Source organism: Aythya marila (genome assembly GCF_965140915.1).
Source record: "Aythya marila genome assembly, chromosome: 19".
In the NCBI taxonomy this organism is placed as follows: domain Eukaryota; kingdom Metazoa; phylum Chordata; class Aves; order Anseriformes; family Anatidae; genus Aythya; species Aythya marila.
In genome coordinates this window covers 2,091,339-2,116,084 of record NC_139060.1, presented here as the reverse complement: position 1 = coordinate 2,116,084, position 24,746 = coordinate 2,091,339, and the positions used below count along the sequence as shown (strand labels likewise).

The window sequence follows — 24,746 nt, the reverse complement described above, 5'->3', positions numbered from 1 at the left end:
ACATAATTCAGAGCTCTTCAGGGTTAATACTTAGAACTAAACTTGTGCCTCCAAAGTAGCCCCATTGTATTACCTTTTCCAACCTTTTCTGAACATACTGCTTCCAAAGAATAATGACTATAATCATCAGGAGCAGAAGAATAATAGCCACAAGGCAGCCCACAAGGATGGAGGTATTGGAATCATCTGCCTTCTCTCCTATCCAGGTGCTGGTTACAGAAGACGTGGTTTCTGCAAACACAGAGGAATTAAGAACAATCTGCCATCAACAAAGCACAGGTTGTTACACGTGCTGGCTGACTTCCATGAGACCATGTCCCTTTCCATAGGGTAGTACAGAAGAGGTCTTAGGCAGCTCCCTCAGTATTAACATCAGCTCTGCCCTCATTTTGCTCTAATCACAAATTCTCACTTTGGAGGTTCACAGCTAAGAATTGTGCAGAGGACTTCTGCAGCCACACACTGTTCTTAGCATTGGAACTGATTCCTTGGATGGATCCATGTTAAAGCAGACAGCTCTCAAAGTTTCACTGGCTGCACGTACGCATTCGGCCCACTGCTCTGAGGCAGCCTGGGCCAGAAGACACAGCTGAGACTCGGAGGACTGTGAGATGCAGCTCTGTGTGGGCAATAACCAGGCCATACCCAGTTCTCCAGAAAAGGAGACACTACATTAGCTAGGATGTTACTTTGAAATCCCCCAACACTTGAGACCTTAGTGACAGAAGTCCTTACCCCAGGTGCCCTCGGTAACGTTGTGTGCTGTTTCCAGGAGATCTGTTGTGCTTGTGGCTACCGTAACCAAAATAGGATTTACGCTCTCCATGTCTGCGGGAGGGAAGTGGAGGTGTCAGTCCAACAAAATCTCTGCTTCTGCCAGCAATCTGTGCAATCCTGACCATAACCCCCGCCTTCCCAAGTGAGACTGGGCTGAGACCCACATAGCAAATCATGAGCAACATGAGCAGTCATCTGCTCCCTCCGAGCTTCCCAGTGTGCCTGCAGGAGGCTGCACAGCCTCTCCACTGAGCAGCCCACACCTGCCGACCACAGCAAACCACCAGCACATTCAGCATCCTTCCCTGAGCTCGGCCAGACAGCAGGGACTGAATCAAGAGCTTTTTTTTTTTTTCCTCCAACCTTCCTTCTCATTTAAACATGATTATAAAAATTGTCACCCTGGGCTGGACTGAGAGCCTGCCTAAATCTTACATGTAAAAGGGAGGGCAGCCAGCAGGGGCTGCTATCAGCAAGATAAGCAACAAGATGCAGTCAGAGCTCTCCCTTCTGGCAATGGCTTCTCACAATAGCTGCTGATGGACCTTTGAGTGGAAAGCTAGAGCCACAACATTTATGCATCAGTGATAGCTGTTTTCTGCAAGGGATTTGACAGAGTCTAGAAGAACTTTTCAAAGCACCTCATGGTACCTACTTCTGTTTCATAGTTAAGATATAAGCAACAAAAGTTTCAGCCTCTTGTGTTTTTTGTTGGTGGTGGTGGTTTTGTTTGTTTTTCTAAATATATAAATCTGCAATCTGCTAACTTTATTGCTACCTATAGATGTAGTTCAATTATTCATAACAAAATGCTTAGTAAAAACAGGTGAAAATTGACCCCTTGAGCAGCAGGCAACTGCCTTAAATAGAAATGTCCTACAGTCCAATTTTTGGTTGCCCTGGTTGCATTTCTGCTTATGTATATCGGTATCAGCTTGAAAAGCATCCTCTGTAGACTGGACCTTTCTGCCTATGCAACTCTCTCAATGTTTCTGCTACCTTCTCCCCCACTGTGTAGCCCCACAGTGCCCTACTAACTGTCTTACACCAACCCCACAGGTCCTGCACCTCCCCACTGTCATTTCTGCTCTCCACCCTCCCCAGGCTCTACTCGACTGGAGGAACACTCACCTGACTGAAAGGAAATCTCGCTCATCATCATCCAGGTGTCAGCAAAGTAGAAGCGGCAAAGTATGGCTTTACCCACATGCTGATTGAGGGGGACAGTCACAAACCTAGCACTGGGGTTTTTGTCATCTAGGACAGTTGCCACTCCAACAGGTTCAGGCTCCCAGTCTGCTATCAGGCGTGGTTTGAACAGACACTCCACCTTCTGGAAGATCTTCACCCCCTTGGAAAACATGTTGTTGCAATGCACCTAGAAAAACAAAACAAAACAAAAAACCCAAACAGGTCAGACTGGAGGAAGATCTATTGAAACCAAAATCAGTCCCCAGGGATTCTGTTAACAAAGAATTCTTTAGTTACAAAAGTTAACAAAGTTAACAGAGGATTCTGTTAACTTTCTAACATCTCCCTCATCACCCTGTACGGATACTCTTAACCCAGAGTAAGTGACTTGTTCAAGCATAGCTCCATCCACCCAGTGGGCAATGAGAACATTTGTGCAAAAAAGTGATTCTGAACAGCTGTTAGCTGTACACATAAAACCAACAATGATGGCATTTTGGCAGGCTCTTCAAAAGGCCAATATAAAAATCAATCAAACAAACCCTGTACTCATCTAAAGCATCAGATCAATTCTCCTTGATCCTAGGAGGGAAGAGAAAACTGTACCTGGACTCAAACCTCTTTTAGAAAGCCTTCAGCTTCTGCAGTCTAAGAAATTTCTTCCAAAAAATAAACAAGCAATACGTGCAACCTTGAGAAGAAGGTTCCCCTGACATACAGGGCTTCTGCTGTGGTTGCACCTTGAAGACAACTGAGGATCTGTTTTCTTTATACTGTCACGTAAGCCTGCATCCATCAGCCTCTCCTGGTGGCTCAGTACACCATCAGGTTGTCCTTGCTGCACTGACTCCACTAGTTTAGTCAATGGTGCTGGAATTTAAACCACCTTCACCGTGCTGCCAAGCTAACATCGCACTGAAACAAAGACGTCCTCTCCTGTCTCTGAGTTATGGCTTCACACTCTTGGTTTTCAGACTAAGCAGCTTACAAACTGCTTTCAAGCTGACTTCACAGATCTGTATTTGGGAGGTTTGCCTTACCCTCTCTGGAGCTGGTAGCACCATCTCCCCTTCCTGCTCCTGGGCTGCACCCAAACCAAGAGGTTCCAGCATAAGTGACATCTCCACCTCCCCGGGGTGCAGCACTGCAGACCACTCAGCAAACACATGGAACCCTGCCAGGTCTCTGGCACTTCCAAGGAAGTGGGCTTTGCAAAGAGACAAGGCTTGTAAGGATCCTTTACACTGTTACACTGCCTAACAGTTATACAAATATTGCCCTGCCCTTTTCAAATACATAAATACAACAGTTTAAGTTCTGCCATGCAATCCTGAAGCCCTGGACCACTGTATTTGGCACTGAAGCCAGTGACCAGGAACCAAAGCTATAAGATGATCCTTAAAGCCGTCAGTGCCCCTCAGCCTGCTCCTCTGTTTTCAGAGCCACGGTGGTCTGAACCTCCCTAGCAACTCCAGAAATTTCCTAATGTCTGTGGAGTATTAGCAACTGCAACAACAACAGTTTCCCAACTGAATGCAGCTCTGAACCCTATTAATTGCTTGGCCTCTGAAATCTTGCAGTGAATAGCAGTGAAGCAGTAATGAGGACAACAGGCCTAGCTAGCAGGGAGAAGACAAAAGAAGGGTATTCGAGCATAATTAAGAACAGATGAAGCTTAGACAACATTATTCAATATGGAGATAGAGTCATCCATAACAAGGCAGGAAAGCCTGACATCTGCAATATACTGTCTGTGCCATATTTGGATAAGAGTTGGATATGTTCACGTCTTGGACTGATACAGAGACACTTTCTATTCCAAACACCACCTACTGAAGTCCAATTTTATAATATGCAAGCCTAAGTAGTTTGCAATGCAGTTGCAATATTTGCTAACATTTATTTTTAGTACTTTCTTGGATATTGGGAAAGTCCAGAAGACTGGAATGAAGCTAACAGGTATCAAGGTATAACACAAAGAAAAGTATTTACAGGCCATATAGTCTGTACAAAACAAATGCACAGCTGAACTGCTCACATTCAATAAAGATGGAAGAATAATTTATGCTAATCGATACAGTTTTATAATGAAATACTAAATGAAGTAACTATTTTTATGAGCTTATGCATTTGGTTGATCAGGATCACTGCGTTTACATGAAAGATCTTTATAAGGCATCTAATTTACTCATTAGAATACCTGACTCCAATTAGCATAATATGAACTCATGAATTATATTAATTTGACCAAAATCTGTCAACTAGTAAGTCTTATAATGTAAAAGGCACAAATGACTCTTTTCTAGGTGTTTTGCTAGTAGAAATGTATTCCTCACTCGAGGTTACTCACTACTTTTTTCAATGACCTGAAAGAAAGAGCAGAATCACCAACAATAAAATAAGTAAAATGAGAAAAAGAATTGCAGAAGTCAAACAGCTTCCTCAAACTAAATTGAACAATGGTCTGGGTTTGCTGGACTGGTTGATTTCAAGATAGTGAACTCAAGAACAAAATGTAAGTAATGCTTTCTGCACTGGAAGCCAATAACTTTGAACTGACTTTAAGCACGATACCAAAGTCTTAATGAACATTGGCTCCTTACCCTTTGGCTAAGAGGACTGTTTATGAATCTTGTGATCATATTAAAGAAGAATCGTCCAAGGCCAAGAAATTGGTACAATTCTTTTATGTAGTTTGATGAAAAACCTGCATCCAGTTCCAGTTTCTATACCTCCAAAGGAGTACTGGCAAACAAAGGACTGGAAGATAGCTACCAGAGTGATCTTGGATCTCACAGGACATTGAGAAGTTCAGCCAATTTAGTTTACTGAAGCAAATATTAAGAAAGTGATTTAGTCACAGTATAGAAGCAAAGAAGTTTCTGAGAAGGCAGGATTCCTGCTTTTTGCCAGCAAAAGCAGGCTAAGAGCCAGTGGTTGCAAGTTAAAAATAGACAAAATAAAACCAGGGTAAGTAACCACCAAAACAATTTACTTAAGGATGTGGTGGGTTCTCCTTCATTTGAAATCTTTACAAGAAAAGCCACTGATCCTTTTAAAGAGATTCTGCTGTTTACTACAGACTTTAAAAGTTCAGCTCATCCTTCTCCTCTGTGTGTTTTAAGTAAGTTCTGGCAGCACAAGTGCCGACTGAGGTGCCCGGGGAAGTTTTTGATGAAAATGGAAACACAACCATCTTCCTTTACCTCAAGGGTCAGGCAGGCCTTAGACAGTAAGCAGCTTGCATCCTAAATCCACCTTAATTGCCAACAGGGGCTGCCTAAACACTGCTTCAGGTGTTTGCTTTTTATTCTTTAGTTATTTAAGCCAAATACTGAAAGGAGAGTGACCAAGCTCTGGAGAGGCAAGCGTTCCCCTGCTTCACCTACCTACACCTGCAAATCTGGGATATCTCCTGCACAAATTTTGACTCCGGTAGTTTCTGCTGTCTGTCGGGCACTTTATATCCTCTGGTTTTGGGGACAGAGCCCAGAGGGGCAACCTGGAAGTGCCCAGACCCAAGGCCCACCCCAGGCTGCTGGAGAGGGACAACGCTGAATACCTTCATGGAGGTGAAGTTCCGTGGTCGGTCGAACTGAAACTCCATTTCAACACAGCCCGTGCTGAAGCTCTCGTTCTTCCAGCCGACATAGTCATAGCCTGGCCACACGCGGTACTGGTGGCTCTGCGTGAAGTCGTCCAGTCCCAGCACACCGTCCGTCAGCTGGCCCAGGCCGCCGTACAAGTGCCTGGCAGGAAAGAGCCAACAGTTACATAGACCCAGCTGGGAGAGCTCAGAGGGAAAGCACTTGGGTCCTGCAGCTGGCACCAGAACATTCATTTGTTCACTCAACACATCCTGGACAAGAACTGGTTCTCTATTATCAGGCAACATCGTATTTATTCTGTTCAGACTGGGCTTTTAAAAGCCTCCCCTGCTCTGGAAGAGGCAGGAGTTTGTGCACTGATATCAAGCACTGACAGCAAAGCCAAGCTACAAACAGAGTTTCTCAAGAAGGAAAACAGAGACCACAGACAGCGATGGCGTATGCTCTCCGAGCAGCAACCTTTACTTGCTGCATTTTATCACGGAGCTGCATGGGAGGAAACCAGTTCCCTACTATGGGGAAACCATTGGGGAAAGGTTTGCAGACAGGCACAGAAAAGCAGAAAACAGAGCAGTGAGACCATGGGAAGCTCACCCAGCCACAGCCAGTTGTAACTGGGATTATTTCTGGCATTGCTGCTTGTACAAAAGGAGAGCATTATTGGCCCCATTTGCAAAGCTATTAAGATTTTTCTTCCAGGACCCTGCCTCGTTTCACTTCCTACCTGAGATTGCAAAGCCCACTGGGACAGTGCTGAAAAGCTGTACAGAGTAAAAGATGCCAGGCGTGGAACACTCCTGACCCACCTGCCTTCTGGGAGTCATTCCTGGGATGTCCCTTGTCTTATGGCAGGGCAGTGCTAACAGTTCAGCAGTACTAGTGCCCCAGCTTGCTCCCTGGACTTGTTTCATTCAGCTCCTCTGGGCAGTCTTTGTAACCTGGGCTGCTGCTGCATGTGCTGAAGCTGAATAAGCTGAAGAATACCCCAAGCCCATTCCAGGTGTGCCCTCAAATCAGAGGGATTTGCCTAGGCCTGCATATCTTCCTTGTGAACTCCAAAGCAGGACCAACAGTGGGAAGAGGTGGACTCCTTCCGGACTAGGCAGGCACGCAACCTACAGTTCAACTACCTCTAAAGACTCCTTGCTTAGTACACTGTGTTTTGTGCCTGATTTTAGAGCTTCCTGACATTCCCCAGCAAAGTCAGTTCCCTAAGTTAGAACAGGACAGGTAAGTGCAACGGCTACTTCTGTCTGCACCTGTAAGCCCATTTTTCCTTTACATCCAACCTCCCACTATATCAGTGCAGGTTAGTGCCTGATACTTTCAAACGTAGTTCCCTGGTGTCTTGCAACATCCTTCACCCGTGAAGAATGTACTTTTTCCGCCCATATTTTAATTGTAAGCATAATAGAACACAAGTAACTTAGAAAACTATCTCTAAGCATAAGGAATTTTAGGCATTAGTAAAAACTTTCATGGAAGTTAATGAAATATGAAATAGGACTTGGAATATAAGCACCTTAAAAAAAAAATCAGTGGATGACTACAGGTCACTGAAGTCACCTATTAGGCACATTCTTGTACAACCAGGGATATGCTGCCTCAAGAGGAGGCCCCATGCCCAAGTCTGTCAGAGGTTTCAAGCCATCTAAATACATTCAAATCCATTTACAACAAATAAAGTGGCTGCATAATGTCTGAAAGTTATTTAATATTTCATATTCAGACTGTTAATGAACTCTTTCCACAGAAGTTAACTGTTGGCTAAACCATAGTCACCTCAAAACTTTATACACCACCCTACCTAAATAATCGCAATCATATGAAAAATTAATGGTCCTTGTAATGAGCTGTCAAAATCCAGTTATTTTAGTCTTTTATGACTCCAAATTGGAAAAGCATCATACCCAAGAAAGCTCTACAGTGATTAATCGGGCACCTTCCTCTCATGCCACTTTGGCAGCGGTATCTCTGCTGACTTGAAGCTTCGTGCAGGGAGCAATGCAGCTTTCCAAGTTGTTTCAAGTCCATCAGAGCTTTCTTTTCAAAAATAATGTCTCAAATCTGTCCAGAAGCTCAGAGTTATCAAGTGCAAGCCTAGAGTTCAAGTGCTGAGCATTTTCTCGGATGCCCAGTTTACTCTGAAGACCTCCTGCAACAGTTTAAGATGCAGTCTGCTGGAGAATGCACTTCAGATACCAAACTCCAGAAGCAACAAAGGCAATGGAGAGGGGAAGGACCTTCATCTGCTCCAGGGACACTGAGACTACCCAGGCTGAAGATCCAGCCAGCTCTCCCACTCCAATCTGGGGCAACAGAAGAGTAGCAGCACCTTATGATCTGCAGTATCAAAGACAGCTTAAAACTACACCTGACCCAATAAAGAAATCAGTGCATTGAATATGGTCACAATTAGAAGCCAACAATGATGAGGGCTTTAAGGCAATCCCATACATCAGGACTGTCTCATCACATCACACCGCACAAAAACAGAAGCCATGAACAAAGACAGCACCGAGCTGTATAATGACAGACATCCTTTTGAAGAGAAGCACCAACAACTTCCAATAACAAAGGTTTGTTTGCCAGCTGCGGGGAATGAATCTGTCACATCATGAGCCCATGCCCTCCTTTAAAATAGCAACTAACAACATGTCGAAGGACCTGGAACAACAAAGCCACTGAAATAGCAAATGCTTTGGAGAATTAAGAGGCTGGCTTGCAGCCAGAGAGGTCTCACCAAAGAAGAGTTTGGGATACAAGATACTAATGACTAGGTAAGTAAGAAGAGAGAATTTGCACAGTGACCGAGAGAGAACAGGACGACTTCTCCCACCTGCGCTCCTGGTAGCCATCATAGGTCGAGTCATTCAGATAAACGATGGGGAAGCCAGGAGCCGCTATTGTCCCTCCTTCAGGAATGCTATAGGATGCCAAACCATCTAAAAGAGAAGGCCATATACCTCAGAAACACAGCAGCAGCAGCCTTCCATCATCTCTGCCCACATGATCCTTTCATTTATGATGTGGACCAACAGAAGCAGTTGGGTAGGCCTGGAATTCCTTCTGCATACTTGGGGACACAGGCGAGCCCCAGTCAGAGTTGTGCAAGGACTACTGTCCAGTGGCAGGCATGGGAATTGCTACTTACCGTACCAGACACAGCCGTACAGCTCCACCCTCATGCAGACTGTCATCGGCAGCTCCGTCACAGGGATCACCCGGATAAAGCGAGCAATGATGGGAGGCCGAAGATCTTTCAGGACCACATCATACGTGTCAATGTTGCCTTGGATCACCTGGAGAAGAGAAATCCTTATCAGTAACTTCTCCCTGTTGTGCGATTCACGTGTACAGGGGTGTAACTGCACCCCATCGCTTCAGACCGGAGAGATTTCCCACACAGTATCTGCAGAGGGGTGGTGCTGCTGCTCCCCTCTCCTACCCAGGCAGTACTCTGGGGAGAGGAGAAAGGCAGGTGGGAGATAAATGCACGTGTGGACCTTATGCTGCAGAGACCTTCAGAGTTACTAGTACGTAGCCTCTCTTTCCCTTGTCACTAGTTACCTGGTAGAAAAAGGACATCAGCATCCTGTATGAAGCACTGGACAAGCCAGCAAAATTCCAGAGTTGCCGCAGCATCTGGTGGACGGAAGTTCCCACAGCACTGCCATAATCACCCCATCCTGCTCAAGTGTGGTCTGACACGTCAGGAACTTTTACCTCCCCTTCCCCTCAGCCTCACTGCAGTTCTGGGAAGGGTCCTCTGCTCATTCTGATGGTCAGTGAGTGGAAACAGCTGAAGCTGTCATCCTCCCTGCTGGTGGTGGGCACAAAGTGCCCAAGGGACTTGGAAAGGGTCAGGACCTCCAGAGACAGAATAAAAACACTTTTGACATCGAGAGTGAGCAACACATGTGGGGGCTCCTGTCCAAAGATACTACTCGTGGGAAGGATGAAGGTTGTGGTCTGAGGTTGCTCAGACCACATGGATTGCAATTGGTGGTGTATGGGCAACTTAGAAGACAAGGGAGGCCAATAAGGGAGCAGAAAAGGGGCTTCCCCTTCACAGGGATGATCTCCAGAGAATAAGGGTGTCTCGTGAGCACACTGAGAAGCAAGAGAACTTATGGTACCACAAAAGGAAGCTGCTCAGAAGGCTGCATCTCTCTGAAGATGAGCCAAGATAACAGCACAGAAAGGCTGCTGAAATGGAGAGGAGGTCACTTCTGGTGGTCCTCTGGACTGCACCAAGAGAGCTGTGAAAGGTTCCTGCACCTGGTTTCACAGGTCTACTAAACTGCACGGTCCCAGCAGCTGACCAACAAAAACAGAAGCTGACTCTCTTAAGGGACGGGAGGCACCTAGATAGGCTGGAGCATTGTGCAATCATCAGCGACATGGAATTGGGCAAGGGTAAACGCTGGGTTCTGCACCTGGGACTGAGCAATGCCGGACAAAGGACGGGCTGGGAGAGGGGTGGCTGGAGAGCAGCCCTGCAGGAAGGGAGCTGGGGGTGCTGGTGACAGCAGGCTCAACGCGAGCCAGCAGCATGCCCAGCAGGCAGCGGGCCAGCAGGCAAACCACATTTTGGGGTGCATTCACCACAGTTTAGCCAGCCGGTCAAGTGAGGTGACTCCCACCAGGCCTAGCACTGCTGCGGCCTCAACCTGAACACTGCATGTAGGTCTACAAAATGTGACGTTTTCCACAGTGTGGAATGGATGTTAAGAAACCTGAATGCATCCAGAGGAGGGCAACAAAGCTGGGATAAGGGCTGGAAGGTGTGTCCATGAGGAGAGGCTGGGACACTTGGGCTGTCTAGCCCAGAGAAAAGGAGACCAAGAGGAGGCTTCGCTGCTCTCTGCGGCTCCCTGAGGAGGGAAGTGCAGAGGCAGGTGCTGGTCCCTGCTCCCCCGTCACCAATGACAAGACACATGGGAACAGCACAAAGCTGTGCCAGGAGAGAGTCAGACTGGATGCTCGGACAAGTTTAGTTACTGTGAGGGTGGTCAAACACCAGACAGGCTTCCGAGAGAGGCAGTCAATGCTCCATGCCTGTCAGGGCCCAAGAGGCAGCTGGATAATGCCCTCGGTAACACGCTTGTACTTTTGGTCAGTCCTGGAGCGGTCAGGCAGTGGGACTTGGAGATTTTTGTAGGTCCCTTCCAACTGAGCTATACTAACTCTTCTTCGGTAAAGGACAGTCAAAAAACAAAGCTAAAGGGGCATTTAGCTGCTTGTGGACGATGTGACCAATTGAACACTGGTGCTACTTGAGACGCAGACTTCACCTAAAAACATACCAGTGAAGAACAGTGACCCCCACAGAGCCTGAACTTCTCTTTCCAGCCTACAAACAGAGCATTTATAGCACACAAAGTCTGAGGGACAGGCAAGTAATATTAAAAGCCAAAGGTCTTTACTAATACTACTAGGTATTAGTACCTAATACGATCTCTGGCATTAAATACAGACCCTGCTGTGACTTCCAAAGCAACCCCAGTGCTAGAAATATCACTGTACCAGCTACCTTTCTAATCTGGCTTAGGTCTTCAACCTCCTGAGTCAGGGTTTTTCAAGCCGGCTTGAAGCAGGGTGATCTAACTCAGACAAAGCTGATTTCTTCCTAGGAAGTTTAAGGAAAGCTTATGAACATGACCAGAGTGCTGTTAGTGCTGCACTGTGTGTTCGAGTCTGCAGATAGCAGGAGACTGCTGCAGAGAAGCCCCTTTGGGTATGTGTGCTGAGCACATTTCCTACCCTCTAAAATTCTTCCTCCCCATAGCTCCCTACATTAAACACTGCTACCAGACACCCAGAACCTTATCTCCTTTCCCTGCCACCTTCCTTTCTTTTTTAATCACAAAACAGAAATCTGCTTTGCAGCTTCCAATTTAAAAGGTGAGTGTCCAGCTGGCAGAGGGACATTCACATAACATTTTGACTATGGACAGAAAGGTAGCAAAGAGCCACAGTTTTTAGTCAAGGCAATGGCAGCAATTTGAGGAAGCAAGTCAGGGGAATAACAGTACAACATCATAGCAAACACAGGAGTAAAGCAGAAGATGCTGAATGCCTGATGATAAACAGGGAAGAGTCAGAAGAAAGTAGGATGCACCAGGCAAGAAATAGAGCACGTGCCTTCTGCAGTCTAATTCATAGAGACTTGATTTGAATTTTGCATGCTCCATGATTCAGTTCCTACTACGCTCACCTTCCTGCCCTGACGATCCTTCCAGGAGATCCAACGCTCTCCGTTGCGGCTGTAGTCAATTCGGTAAGCACGGGCAAATTCTTTGCCTGTGGCACGGGCATGCCGTCCCTGAGTCCCAATCAAGGTGATGAAAAAGAGCTTATGCAGGTCGATCTGGAGGAACTGTACATCTTCTGGCTGCAGCAAGCCAGCTGGGCACCAGGCTCCATCCCCCTCTTCCCTTTGTAACCTGGGGGAAAACACGCACATTGAAAAAACGTCACTTCCAAGGACTCACCCTTCCCAGTAGCTTAGGAGACACCTTGAAACTGTGAGAACTGGGTGAAAGAGGCCTACTTGCAAGTGAAACGACAGCTGGCTACCAAACACCTCTTCCCTTTGGGCTGATTGACTATTGAGACTTATCCGAATGCTGTAGCCAGATTTGCACTGTTCAGATCAACTCCCTTGGATTTAGTTACGACTCCTTAACTATAAAATCATTTCTTTCCCAGAAGCAATGCTTTAATGCTGATCAGAAACAGACACGTTACTCAGTAGGAAACTGCATATTGCTTGCTTTTTAGCATCGTGCCTGGAAAGTGCATCCCTGCTTCTAAATCTTACATAGTATAGCTTCAACCACTGCTCGACCTCCTGCTACAGCTCTAAAAAGCACAAATAGGAGCCATCAAACATTTTAGAAAGAAAAGCTTTGCCCATCTACAAACTTTTCTGAGTCATCTCAAAACAGCTTTCACATTTCTTTCATTCATCAGACTTGCTAGCAGAGGACACTGCCAGTGACACAATGTGGAACTGTCTGATTAGGAGTTGAACATTATGGCACCAGATGCAGAGCTTCAGGTTTCTATCCTTGGAGACTGCATGCCAAGAAGGATGCTCTAGCAATCAGTAGGTGGAGCCACTAAAGGAAACACTGCCTTACCTAGGCTCCTCTAGGCTGAGCTGTGCAAGCCAGGTGATGGTGAAAGATTTAAATGTGGAAAACTTATCTGGAAACAAGACGGCTGTGGTGTCTTCCACAACAGATTTTCTGGCAAACGGGAAGCCCTTGAAAGGTCCTTGTCTTTCTGACAACCATCTCAGCTCTACATGATGGGATCACTGAGTGCTATCAGCCCTCATGCATCAAGGAAAGAAGTGCCCAGCAGGAGACACTGGAGGTCAAGGTACAGGCTAGAGCAAAGACTTTTGTCTCAGGTTGGTCAACAATGTGCTTGCTTGTGCAAGACTTTCTTCCAAGATGTGGCAAGTAAATCAAGTTCTAAGAAAGGCATGAAGGTGATTGTGAAATGACAGGGGCAGACATCTGCGTAGGACGGCTACAATCTCTAACAAAATGAAGTCAGCTACAGGATGTCTTCGTGCCTGCACTCCGTGGGCGCCCAGCTGCCCTAACAAACAGATGATGGTAGGAGATGGTAAGTGCTGCCTCAGGTCTTTGCAGAGCTAGGGATAAGCCATACATCAGAGAACTAAATGCATCTCCTGGCTTTCAGGCCATTTAAAAATCTTTGCTCTACCACAGACTAACAAAAGAAAGCCGGCATTAGGAGAGGTTTATGATTTTTGACGGCCCACATTCTTTATAAAAATAAAAGCATTGTAGTTAACCTGAGATTCCTATCTGACTTGCACAGAAACTAAAGGAATGTTTGACATCATCATAACAAACAAGTCTAAGGAAATTTAGGTTTGTAAATATTTTGAAAATCATCAGTTAGTAGCTCTGAGAGAAATGAAACAAAAACGAAAAGCTGACTTCATGAAAAAGACCATAGTATTTCTTGACCTTGAAAGAAAAATCTGAAGCTGCTTTTTTAACAATTCCCCAACTCTACAGTTTCTAGGGTTTTTTTGGTCGAAGTAGAAACAGTCCATTTCTTCAAGAGGATTCAGCTGAAAAGTGCTATGTGCTGCTTGTACAGCCAAATCCTGCAACTCTCCAAACACCAAGACATCACCACCTCTCTGGGTACCTTTCTGACAGGTCTACCACTTCACTCTCGTGGGGACAATTCTTAATATTGAGTCAGAATGTCATGTATTACAGCAATGCAATACTTCAAGGGTGAAGGTAAGCAAAAGCTTATTTCTCAATCATATTGGATATCTAAAAACTTTTTTCTTTTTTTTTTTTTAATTTACACGTTTTGTTAGGGATCAACCTACCGTGCATACTGGGGTCCTGTGGAATCATACCACTGGCTGGAAGCAGTGATGTCTTCATCCCTTATCGTCCCTTCGTGCATTCCCAAAGGGTAACGGCATATAGCTGAAAATGGGAACAAAAGCAAGTAAAAATCAGTACCAACTCTTTTTAGATCACCAGACAAGTTTAATTAAAAGACTATCATGCCTAGGGAATAAACGTGGTAATGATAAAGTTGAGAATGCAAATAAAAAGGATGAAATACTTCATAATTGCTATAAACTAAAATTATGTGTAATGAAATACACTCAGAGCTGGTGTCATTCTGCAGAGTTCTGGCAAGAAAAAACTTTACAAAGAAGCATTTTAAGAACAAGAAATCCAAACCCACGCTAGTGTTACTGGTTGCATGGGCCTATTCTACAATGAAACATTATATAGGAATAATTGTGCAATATAAAAAGGAAGCAACCGTTACAAGTTTTTGCTGTTTCCTCTGGAAGAACCCAGATGCTTGACTTGCAATCAATACAAATGACTGTTATTATTCTCACCAGTCCAATAATAAGTGAGAAGTTAAGGAGCATCTATCACAGGTGACCAAACAACTCCAGCTTATGGAAGCATCTGCACCGTTGTGTCACTGTGGGTTAGAGTTTACATTTGAGTGAAGCCCCCAGTCATCCACACTGCTCCACCCTGATCTGCCCCTGCCTCTAGCCATGAGTGGAGCAAGCAATTCTCTCCAGGCATGCTTCTCACTCCAACTTGGTGCCTCCAAGGCGCACAGACAACTGCCTCAACCCACAGGGCTCTGCAAGCTCAACGCAGCTCAATTCACCAAGGACAGTGCAGACGTAGCTCACAAGTCTATGCGGGCCAAGCCCTCCCCCCTGATGTCATGTTTTAAATATGTTTTGGAATATTAGAGATGCTTCGGAAAACTCAAAGTCTTAATGTATTCATTAAGGCTCAGTATTCAAAACAGGCAAGCAAGATATTTTTGTCAGACTGACATCAACAGTAGATTAAAGAAGTTATATGGGATTAAATCATGAAACAATTAAAGGCAAAAACACAGTCACTGACAAGTCCCAGAAGAGAAGGAAACGCGCTCTCTTATGCATCATTGGTCCTTGTGCCCTGAGCTCGCAGCAGCCCCAGCTCTTCCCCTTGCCTGCAGTGACACAGGCAAGTGACAGCACGTGCTGCAGCCTCTCCAGAGCAGGATGCGTGTCAGCTGCATCCTCAGCACATCCCCACAGCCACGCTGCCTGCTGCCACGTCAGCAGCTCTTCTTGCCCTTCCCTCGGGGAGGGCACGGCCTCGGGTGTCCTCGTTTCTGTTTCTCATGGCTGCTGCCCTCACACCAAGCCTGGGTAGGGCTGTTCACTGGGTTCGGGAGCTACAAGACAAGACAGAAACCTGAAACCCACCTTTCCGTTACCACCATGCAGAAGAAATGTGGGCTGAATAACTACCTGCCAGATTTCATGCCTGTGCACAGAGGTTATTGCGATAGGGTTGGGCTGCAGCTGTTGTCAGGCACAGCATCAATGCACGTGTGCTGGTATTAAATAATCTTGATAAATTATTAAATAATCTTGTAGAGGAAATGGATGGTGAGTTGACAATGTTTGCTGATGACCTCAGATTATTTAATATAAAAAGATTCCAACTGACAGAAGAAAGCTCCCATGGTACTGTCTGACTGCAGTAAAACAGCACAAGAACTAGGTAAAGAACAAGTTAAACATACAAACACAACTAAAACTCCAAAACAGCTCCTTCAGGATACACAGGTTACCATGCAGAGGAAGGAGACCATTCTATGAGCAGCTGAATGCACATAAAATCAAACAGTGAATGCAAAAACCAGAACACACCATTACACAGCTGTCTGCATTCGTGGTCAGATGCTGGTCAGCTATGGAATACAGCTTCCTTTTCCCATCAAAAGGTAGAGAAGGCAATGTAGATGACACACAACGAAGGATCAACAGACTTATTACAGAATAGACTACTGAAGCATGACAAAGATCATTTACATCCTGAACAATTACTTGCTGCTTCTCAAAATCCCAGAACTACGAGGCATCAAGGCATCAGGCAGCTGGGTTCAATACCAACATACGCATCCTTAACCTGCTAAACACTACAAATGCCAAAGGTTCACATGGCTTCAAAAATCAGCTGAACTCACAGATTCTATGTGCACTAACAGCTACTTAATGGAAAGGCACAAGTGCTCACTCAGAAAGCTCTGAAGCAGCTTGCTACAGTCGGCTGAGAAGGCAGCTGGGGGAAGCACCCTGTGAACTCATTCAGAACCAGCCAGGATGGGATCCTGCTGGAGTCGGGACACCAAGCTGGATGGGCCTCTGGTCTACCCTGAACATTGATCCATCTGAGGTTTCGTAGAAGGCCTGTTTACAGAAGAAATCCCTGGAAGGCAGCTGGTCTCTGGCTGTGGTCAGTGCCTACACTCAGGCACGATGACTGTGGCTGCTGAAAACCAACCCAAGGCTCTGACCCTGCTCTGATGCTAAACAGTAAGTTCAGTAAACCAGCCTGGCCTCACCTGGCTTAATTCTGACCTGTCCCACCATAGACCAGTACAATCCAAACCACTGCAGGAAAGCTAGTAGGCTGCTGACTGGTGAGTACCTAAAGAGGTCCCAAAAGGGCAGAATAGTCACCTGAAAGCAGAAAGGGCTTTTGTGATTCTGCAGCGTGAGTCCTGTCTGGTCTCACCTTTGTTAAGGAGAGCAGGCCCTACACCAATGCCACGTGGATAGCCAGGGAGGGACTCTTGGAGACTGGGAGTTATCACAGTCCTGAACAAAACTCACACGCTCACACATCCTGGGCTGGCAGACGGAAGCCAGAGTGGCTCTGGCATTGAGGGATGTGCTCTACAGGTGGCTGCGATTCACAGCAGCAGAAGGCTCTCACCAAAATGCGCATCCCATCAGACTCCTGCTCAGACTCCTCCAACTCCTTGCTATGCACCCAGGGACACACTTGTCTGCCATGCAGATAGATACCCAGAGGGTAAGAAAAACGACACAGCTCACTTCTCTTATAGTGAGGTCAAACATCTGATGCTGGGCAAAAGAACCACACAGGATCCTTCCCAAACAGGTCTGGCATCGTCCACAAAGCAGCCCCTTCAGTTTAGAAGGCATCTGCATTGCTTACAGGTCTACAGCCAGTCTGGAGGGGCTTCAGACAACTCCTGGAGCAGATCAGGGCAACACAACCCAGGGCCATCAGCTGGGGCTGTGTGTCTGGGTGGGAACAGCAGGGCACAGCCCCTGGGACAGAGGCAGCTGAACAACTGCGGAGCTGAGAAAGCAAAGCTGCTGGAGGAAGCCACAGCCAGAACACAGAAGTACTAGCAAAGCCACGTGCTCGTTTCTCAGTGAAAGAAATTACTGCAAGAGAGTGGTACCACAGCCTGGTGCTTAGAGCCCATTCGACCAGCTAGGGTCCTGCAGGGGGAGAGCTATTCCTGCACCTTTGGGTGCGCTGACTTCTGCGCTCACCGCCACCAAAGGGGATCTGCACGTGATTGACCCTCTGGCTGCTGTCTTCCCTGTCCTGTTCTTCCACTAGTTTTAACCATCAGAACCAGCTGGCAACCACTGCTCCGAGCTGGGCATTAGAGGGAGGCACAGCAACGCCTGCCGAGCTTCCTCACAGGCTTCACATCACTTCTGTTCAGTGGCAGTGACCTCAAGCTGCCGGGAACATCTACAGGGCAGAGCAGTCAGAGCCAGACACAGTCACAGGACTTCAAGCAGAGCCAGACCCAGCAGGGTGAACCAAGCCCCTCAGGGTAGCACTGCTGCCTCGCCACACCTTGGGACAAGCTGGAAAAGGACTACACTCATTATTTCAGACTGTCTCTGGATGAAACCACCTCATTATGGTGTTTTTCGCAATATATTGCAGACTTATCTTACTCATCTCTGTCAGACTTGCAGCTTGCTCCATGCAGTAGGATACAAGGCATTCCCTCCCCGGGGGCTCGCAGGCTTGTATCACTGTCGCTAGCCTAGAGCTTTGAGCCAGGTAAGGTTTTTAAACCTTTCCTTCCACATCTCTCTCCCCCCAAAACCCTGCTTGCTGGCTGGAGAGCTGTGGTTTATGGTTTGCTAACTGGTAATTTGTTTTCCACAGCAAGCAAAGTCTCTCTGAGCCAGTCTAGAGCCAGTTTTTTTTCTGCAGGCCACATGGCCAAAGTTATGAAGAGAGAACCAGAGCTCCAAAAGCAGGCTTGCTGAGGGCACAGACCCTGTGGGTGGGTGCAGAAAGGAATAAATCCATGTGCCTGAGCCCTCCAGGGACTGTCAGGTGTTCCACTCCAGCACAGCCATCAGGGAAGACAACCCATCTCGGGCACCCAGGGACTACGTTAGTGAGTGTATGTGTTCATTACAGTTATGTGCATTCACCATGAGAAGCAAAAAAAAAAAAAAAAAAAAAGGCTGCAAATGAAGATGTGAAAGGTGGGAGAGCACGGTCCTCTCCCAGCCTGGCAGCTCCCTACCAGGGTTGACTTCGGTGCCAGAGGGCTCAGGCAGTGAGGCCAACAGCAGCATGCAGAAGATCATGGTAGCAGTCGGAGGCGCTGCACAGGGTCGGATGGATGCGAGTCCTTCACAGGTGGCAGCTGCCGTCTACATTTCTGAAAGACAAAGCAGAGAGAGATGAGAGTCCTCCCAAGGCAGGGCTTGCTATACTGTCATTGCCTCATGATGGGCTGGGCAATTTTTCATGCCTTCAGAAGCATCCTGACCCTGCTCTGATCCTTCTTCTGATCAGAGGCTCGCCTGATCACGCGCATCCCCTCTGGTGCTGTTAACATCGCCCAGCTCAGCTGCCGCATCGACAGTGTGGACACACTCAATGACTGCTCTTAAACAAGTCCAATGAAAAGTCATCTCTCCCCTGTTTATTGATCGCTTTCCTTGTTATATTCACAAGTCCAGCAGCTGTTTCTAGAGCAAACCTGCATGGCCCAGCCCGGCTCCCCAAGTGGTGCTGATCCATCCAGACACTTCCACCTGCTCCAAGCACTCCGAAACTTGTCACTCGATCTCAAGATAAATGTCTAAAACAGGGTGAAAATAATCTCTCCCTTCACATCTACGTGACTGCCAAAAAAGCATGTGCACTCACACATGCAAGTACACTTAATTTCCTGTTTGGAAATGAGGAAAACTGCAAAGGGCTCAAACTCTGGCAATTCCAGTGGAAAGCCACGATACGACCCATGTTCCTGGAGGTGTTATCAGTGAAGCTACACAAATTCTTTGCATCCACATTCACTACAAACTGCTTCAGGAGTTTCCCATCCTGGAAGATTGCTTTACAGAAGGCAGGCTAGAGGGCCTGTCTCCTACTGAAATGGTAGAAGAAAACAGAACAAGTCAATAAACAAAAAATTCCCAGAGCCAGAGGGCATTTGCTTAGAAATCCTCAGAGTGGCATTAAAAAGGCAAAAGTGGACGTTAGGATTGGTCAGCAGAGAAAGAGACCGTCACCATGCCAGTGCAAACACACATCTAAGAATGACAGAGCATCAGATGCCCTTAGCTCAGAGTTGTAACAAAAGGCTGTATTTTTTCCACTCAACATAATTAAACTGTACAAGGCTCAGCCTTCAGTTGCTGTGGATACCACAACAATTGGCTTTACTCACTACAAAGATGCACTATGGGTTCTTAAAGCCGAAGGTAAAACCTTTGGCTCCAGAAATCCCCCAGCTGGACACCCAGGAGCTAAATCAGGGCTAGAATCACTGAGGCTTGCCCTGGTTTTATGCTCTTTCCTAAGGATTTGCTACCGGCCATTGTCCCTGCTGGATTCCATCAGAGAAGAAGGCTCCGAGCCCGACAGCCGACCTAAGGGCCTTCTTGGGAAAAGCCAAAGGGGAGGAGGGGAACCAACAAGGGGCGGGTGCTGCCCCGAGGCACTGTGCCCAGCACTGTGGCACTACAAACAAGTGTCAGGAGACCTTACGATTGCCAGGGCACCTCCTGCTTCAGCCACCTCTTGCGCTCCCTGTGAGCACCTTGGCCACGGCCATAACAAGGGTCTGTGATCCTGAGACCTCATGCAACCTGAGGTGGGGGCTGTGTAAAAGCAAACCAGCGGCAAGGGAAGGCAGCTCACGTCTCAGCAGCGGGGTCTGGCAACCAGGGGAGAGGCTCTGGGCAAGCCCTTGCGAGCTGCCTGTGCATCTGTGATGGTCTTCCCCCCAAAAAACAGAGGGGACCCCAAAACTGATAGTGCAGCTGTGGATGCCATGGAGCAGAGACTGGCCGTAGCTCACTGGAGGGGGATTTTTTGAGGATGTTTTTGCAGCAGTGTTTGAAGACAGAGCTGGATGTTTGTTGGTGCGGGCAGTTGGCTAGGGTGCCCCAGCTGACCAAGCAGGGCTGCCAGTGGGAACTGGTGAGAGCTGGGTGCAAGAGGACACTGTGCCCACACAGGGCCTTAGGAAGGAGAAGATCATAGGTCTTAAGGCTTTCATTTTATCCATCTTCCTGACATAAGTGGTAGCAAACCCAGCAGAGAGTACCGGGTGCCCTGACCACAGCCCTGGGGCTCCGTGGGCACAGCCTGGGCTGGAGACAATCCTGCCCTGGGGCCCTGGGCTGGAACAGCCGTGAAACAGAGCTGTGAGCTCCTGAGGGGGTCCCTGCAGGAGGACAGCGCCCTGGAGACATCTCCCCATCAGTGACTTCCCAGCTGGAGGCTGTGCAGCTGGCAGCCATATGGGGCAGCCCTCAGATGGCAGAGGACGAGCACCCCACTGCCCCATGCCCTCAGCACCTAGGAAGGGCCCGGCCAGCAGGAGGGCAGCAGGTACTGTATAGACACAGGCAGCTCCCAGCAAAACCCTCTGGGAATGTGCCCTGTAGGTCAACCAGGGTTAAGAGAAAACATTGCCAAAGAGCACCAAAAGCACCAAATCGTATGTTGCCAGGTGAGGACAAGAGACAGCTGCTGATGCAGAAAAGGAATCAGAGCAACCCCAGATGTGATTTAAGTGCTCAGATGCCGTGCCCTCCTGTCTGATCCAAAGGCCCAGCAAAGGGCTCAGCAGCAGGGAGGCAGCTGCCCAGGGGAGCTGTACAGATTGGGGATGAAGCAGCACCCACCCTGTGGCTCAGCACCCACAGCCCCACCGGGACAGGCTACCACCACCGCAGGGCTCCAGCAGCTGCAGGAGAGGTGCTGGGTCTTAGCATAAGGATTTGGCCTTTTAAGAGGATGACAAACTTAGCACAACTCTTGTCGGGTTATGAGGACATCCACCATTATTCCTGCAATGTAACAGATGCGACATGCAAAACAAGCAGCAACATTATCTCATTTGACCAGGTACTGAACAAGCACTAATTTAGTGCCCATCTCTGCAAAGATCACGTTAAATCACACCCATTGTATTGCCATCATGTTGACATTTAGCCACCTGAAGACAGCGATCAGAATGTAAAAAATAACGGGAGGGAAGGGGGAACTGGGGGGAGCAAGGTAGGTCACACAAGTGTCCAAGCACCACGCCAGCTCCTGCCACTGAGCCAGCAGCCAGCAGGAGCAGCAGCGGTGCCAGCTCCATCCCGGCCCCATCCTGCCCTGGTGGCTGTGCCCAGCACCCTGTGGGCCTAGGGCTTCCCCAGGAGGTGACAGGCATGGGGAGCTCAGCAGGTTACACACAACTGCTGTGGCCTGGGGGAGCGGCAAGCTGAAACTGGAAGATGCAGCGAGGCCAGCCTGGTCTCCAGGAGAGATGAGGAAAGCTTCAGAGCTGGCTCCAGAGCTCACCTGTGCAGTTCTGTGCCCATGAATGCTGGCTTTGGATTTGGCCCTGAGACCTCTGCTTCCACTCCCGTGCCTAAGGGTGTCCACGGCAAGCAAGATGAACCCTCTCAGGAGCCAGCTTTCTCCAGCGATGGCAGAGGGAACCCAAAGGGCTGGCTCAGACCAGCCTCAAACTCCCCAGGGTGCCACAGTTACGTGAGACGAATCCTCCCCTTTGTACACAGCCGTGAAGAAATGCTCCCAGCAGGTCAGCCCGAGGCAGGGACCCAGCAGCTGGGCCTTGCTGGCTGGTCCTGGCCCACTACCGAGGCTGTGGGGGAGTCCCAGGAGAGGAGCCGCATGCAGGGAGCAAACTGCGTCACTTCTCATCTGCTCGTGCCCTGCAGCTGTCCCTGCCTCGAGCAAGGACACCGAGAACGTTTTTTGATCCTGTCCTGTACTTAGAGGAGCCTCAGCCCCACTCTGGAGCTCTTCCTGTTGGAAACTGTTTGAACAACTGCTGATGTTGAGTTTTTGCTAAGTCCTCATCCCAGCTGGTAGTAGATTTGGTTTCCCAACTGCACGCTTCCATGTGCTAGAACAGACAGGAATACACCAACTACCAGCCTCTGCACGAACGGCTCTGAAATCTTCTTCCTAATGATTTTTTCTGCCTAGACAGCTCACTTTTCTTCATAGCTCCTTCAGCTGCACTGGAGTCCCCTGCTTTGCTTTATGACCTGCCCACGTACACGGGAAGTGCCAACACTACAGCACAAGCCTGAAACCAGCACAAACAGGATTAGCAACATCCTCACAGAGGCAAGAAAGTGTTAAACTCCGTTCCCGGACTGAATGGATCAAGTTGCTAATTGCTAACAGCTGGCTGCAGGAGAATAAAATCCTGTTACAATCATTGTGAGAGTGGAAAAAAAATCTTCTTGCTGAAAAACTCCCTAAGAAACGTAAGGGAGGGCAGTTTATTCCCAACATACCCAGCAGATACCACGTCTAAAACCCGAGCCATCCTCCCCAGAGGAGCTTGCTGTGACCCCGCGCTGTCCCCAGCGCAGCGTGGGGCTTACAGCAAGGCCTTGGCGCAGCGGGCGCAGGAGGGAGCTGTTCTTTAGTGATCCACATGAAGAAGGTGGGACTTGGAGCTCCTCCAGGTACTGTTCTCCCTCCAGAGATCCATTACGGAGGTCTGGCATGTTTGCAAGCCTCTCTAGATCCCAGCTGAAGCAGGCATTTGTTTTAACTGGTTCCTTCGCAGATCGTTACCTCGGAGCGGGACCTTCGGGTTTGTTGCAGGAATCCCATTAGAGATGCCCAGCACCGTGCCAAGACACTCTGTGGTCACGACCAAAACCCATAGGTGTGCGTGAGAGGTGTGCTGTACAGCAAGAGCATCTATCCAAAAATCGGAATATCCCCAGAGGAGGTTCAGGAATGGCCAGACCCATCCAAGGTACCTGGATGTTACAGCCACAAGTCCTAAAGGCGTGTAAGAGGAAACAGCGAAGCTACTAATTGGGGCAATATCTGAAGCCTGAAGGCCAACAGGTGTGATTTCCAGCTTTGTGGCTCCAGAACAACAGTGGAGCTTTTCTCTTGGCCTCAGAACTAATCTGAGGCACCCCAAACCCAGCAGTCTGCCCCCGGAGCACACACCTGAAGCCCATACAGCTCCAGTTTGACCAAGCAAAACATGCTGAGGAAAGCACTCAGCAGAAAGCATTCTGACCACCTCTTGAAACGTTTCACTTGATTTACAATTCCAATATTTCTTGCTTCTCGTATTGATTTTTTTTTTTTTTTTTAAGAGGACTTAAAGCTCCGGTCACCACCTCCCTGCAGACCCCCACCCACCCGTAACAAAGACTGCTTGGCTGGCGGCAGTCAGGAGTGTGTGGGGACAACTGGCCCAAGGCAAAGCGGCACCTTCTGGGTAACACAACCACCATGAGGCCGGGGAAGGCAGAGCTGCTCTCAGGACCCAGGCCTGAGAAGATGGCCGCCCGGCAAGCAAGCAATGAGCTTTCCCTTCAGCAAAGTCACAGCACGGCCCTGGCAGCCGGCCCTGGCTGGGGTGAGGCAGGCAGTGCGAGGAGAGGCCTGTGTGTGACATTGTGTGACACTGGTGGGGGACCGGGCCAGGCTGAGCACAACGGGGACACTAACAGGGGAACCACGCAAGGTCCTTGTGTGAGGCTCCAAGGGGAGATCTTGGATGCAGGCACCAGAGATGGTCAGGAAGGTGAAAACCCTGCGGTAGGGTTGGGAGTGCAGTGAGGAACGCAGGGCAGGAGCAGCGACCCCACAAAGCAGTGTCCAGAGGGGGGACATGGCCGGACAGGTGACAGCAGCCATACTTTAGTTGAAAGGGTTGGGTTAACAAGGTGCATGAGAGAAATAAGAGGCAGTAATGGAAAAAGGGAGGAGTAACAAGCCCCAGTGTGACCCTGGAGATGTCCCCAGAAGGAACCCCAGAGCCAGGTCTGTGGCAGGGGCAGAGCAGGACGTGGAGGTCTTCGTGTACCTCCAGGTGGGTGAGACAGGGCTGCCCCCAGGCTGAGGAGGCTCTGAACATCACTTTCCACGCTGTAGCCAAGGATCTGATGAGGCCATTACAGAAAAGGAAAGCGACACCTCACTCTCGCAAGATTTTAAGAGAAAAAAAACGTATTCCAGTCACCCACACGTGATGGTTACTTAGCACTAGGAGAAGGCTCAGCCCGCGGACCCAAGCCCACCAGTGCCACAGCTGGAGCCAGGAGAGAGGTGTTCTGGCACACATTGGATCCCCACCAGTCCTCCCATTGCCTATGGGCTGGTTCCAGGGACAGAAGCTGCTCTGTTCCTGTGACTGCTTTGTCACAAACCAGATTTAAGGATAACAGAACAAATGTAATTTAACATTAACACTGCACTAACACCCCGACTGTTGGTTGTCCCCTTCCCAGCTGTGCCTGCCCCG

At 48.3% G+C, this 24,746-nt stretch overlaps 1 protein-coding gene across 4 annotated transcripts in view; it reads right to left on the bottom strand.

Annotated features, from left to right (window-relative positions):
• Nucleotides 1-24,746, bottom strand: part of LOC309885626 (discoidin domain-containing receptor 2-like) — a 58,015-nt gene that overhangs the window by 13,477 nt on the left and 19,792 nt on the right. For all 4 annotated transcript variants that reach the window (XM_082775798.1, XM_082775799.1, XM_082775796.1 and 1 more), the window contains 9 exons: nt 18,507-18,644; nt 13,972-14,074; nt 11,797-12,025; nt 8,731-8,878; nt 8,416-8,521; nt 5,531-5,717; nt 1,909-2,155; nt 736-828; nt 74-231 (listed from right to left, as the gene is read on the bottom strand). In XM_082775798.1, the coding sequence (XP_082631924.1) occupies nt 74-231; nt 736-828; nt 1,909-2,155; nt 5,531-5,717; nt 8,416-8,521; nt 8,731-8,878; nt 11,797-12,025; nt 13,972-14,074; nt 18,507-18,570 (1,335 nt within the window). In that variant the 5' untranslated portion in view covers nt 18,571-18,644. The remainder of the gene's footprint in view (nt 1-73; nt 232-735; nt 829-1,908; nt 2,156-5,530; nt 5,718-8,415; nt 8,522-8,730; nt 8,879-11,796; nt 12,026-13,971; nt 14,075-18,506; nt 18,645-24,746) is intronic.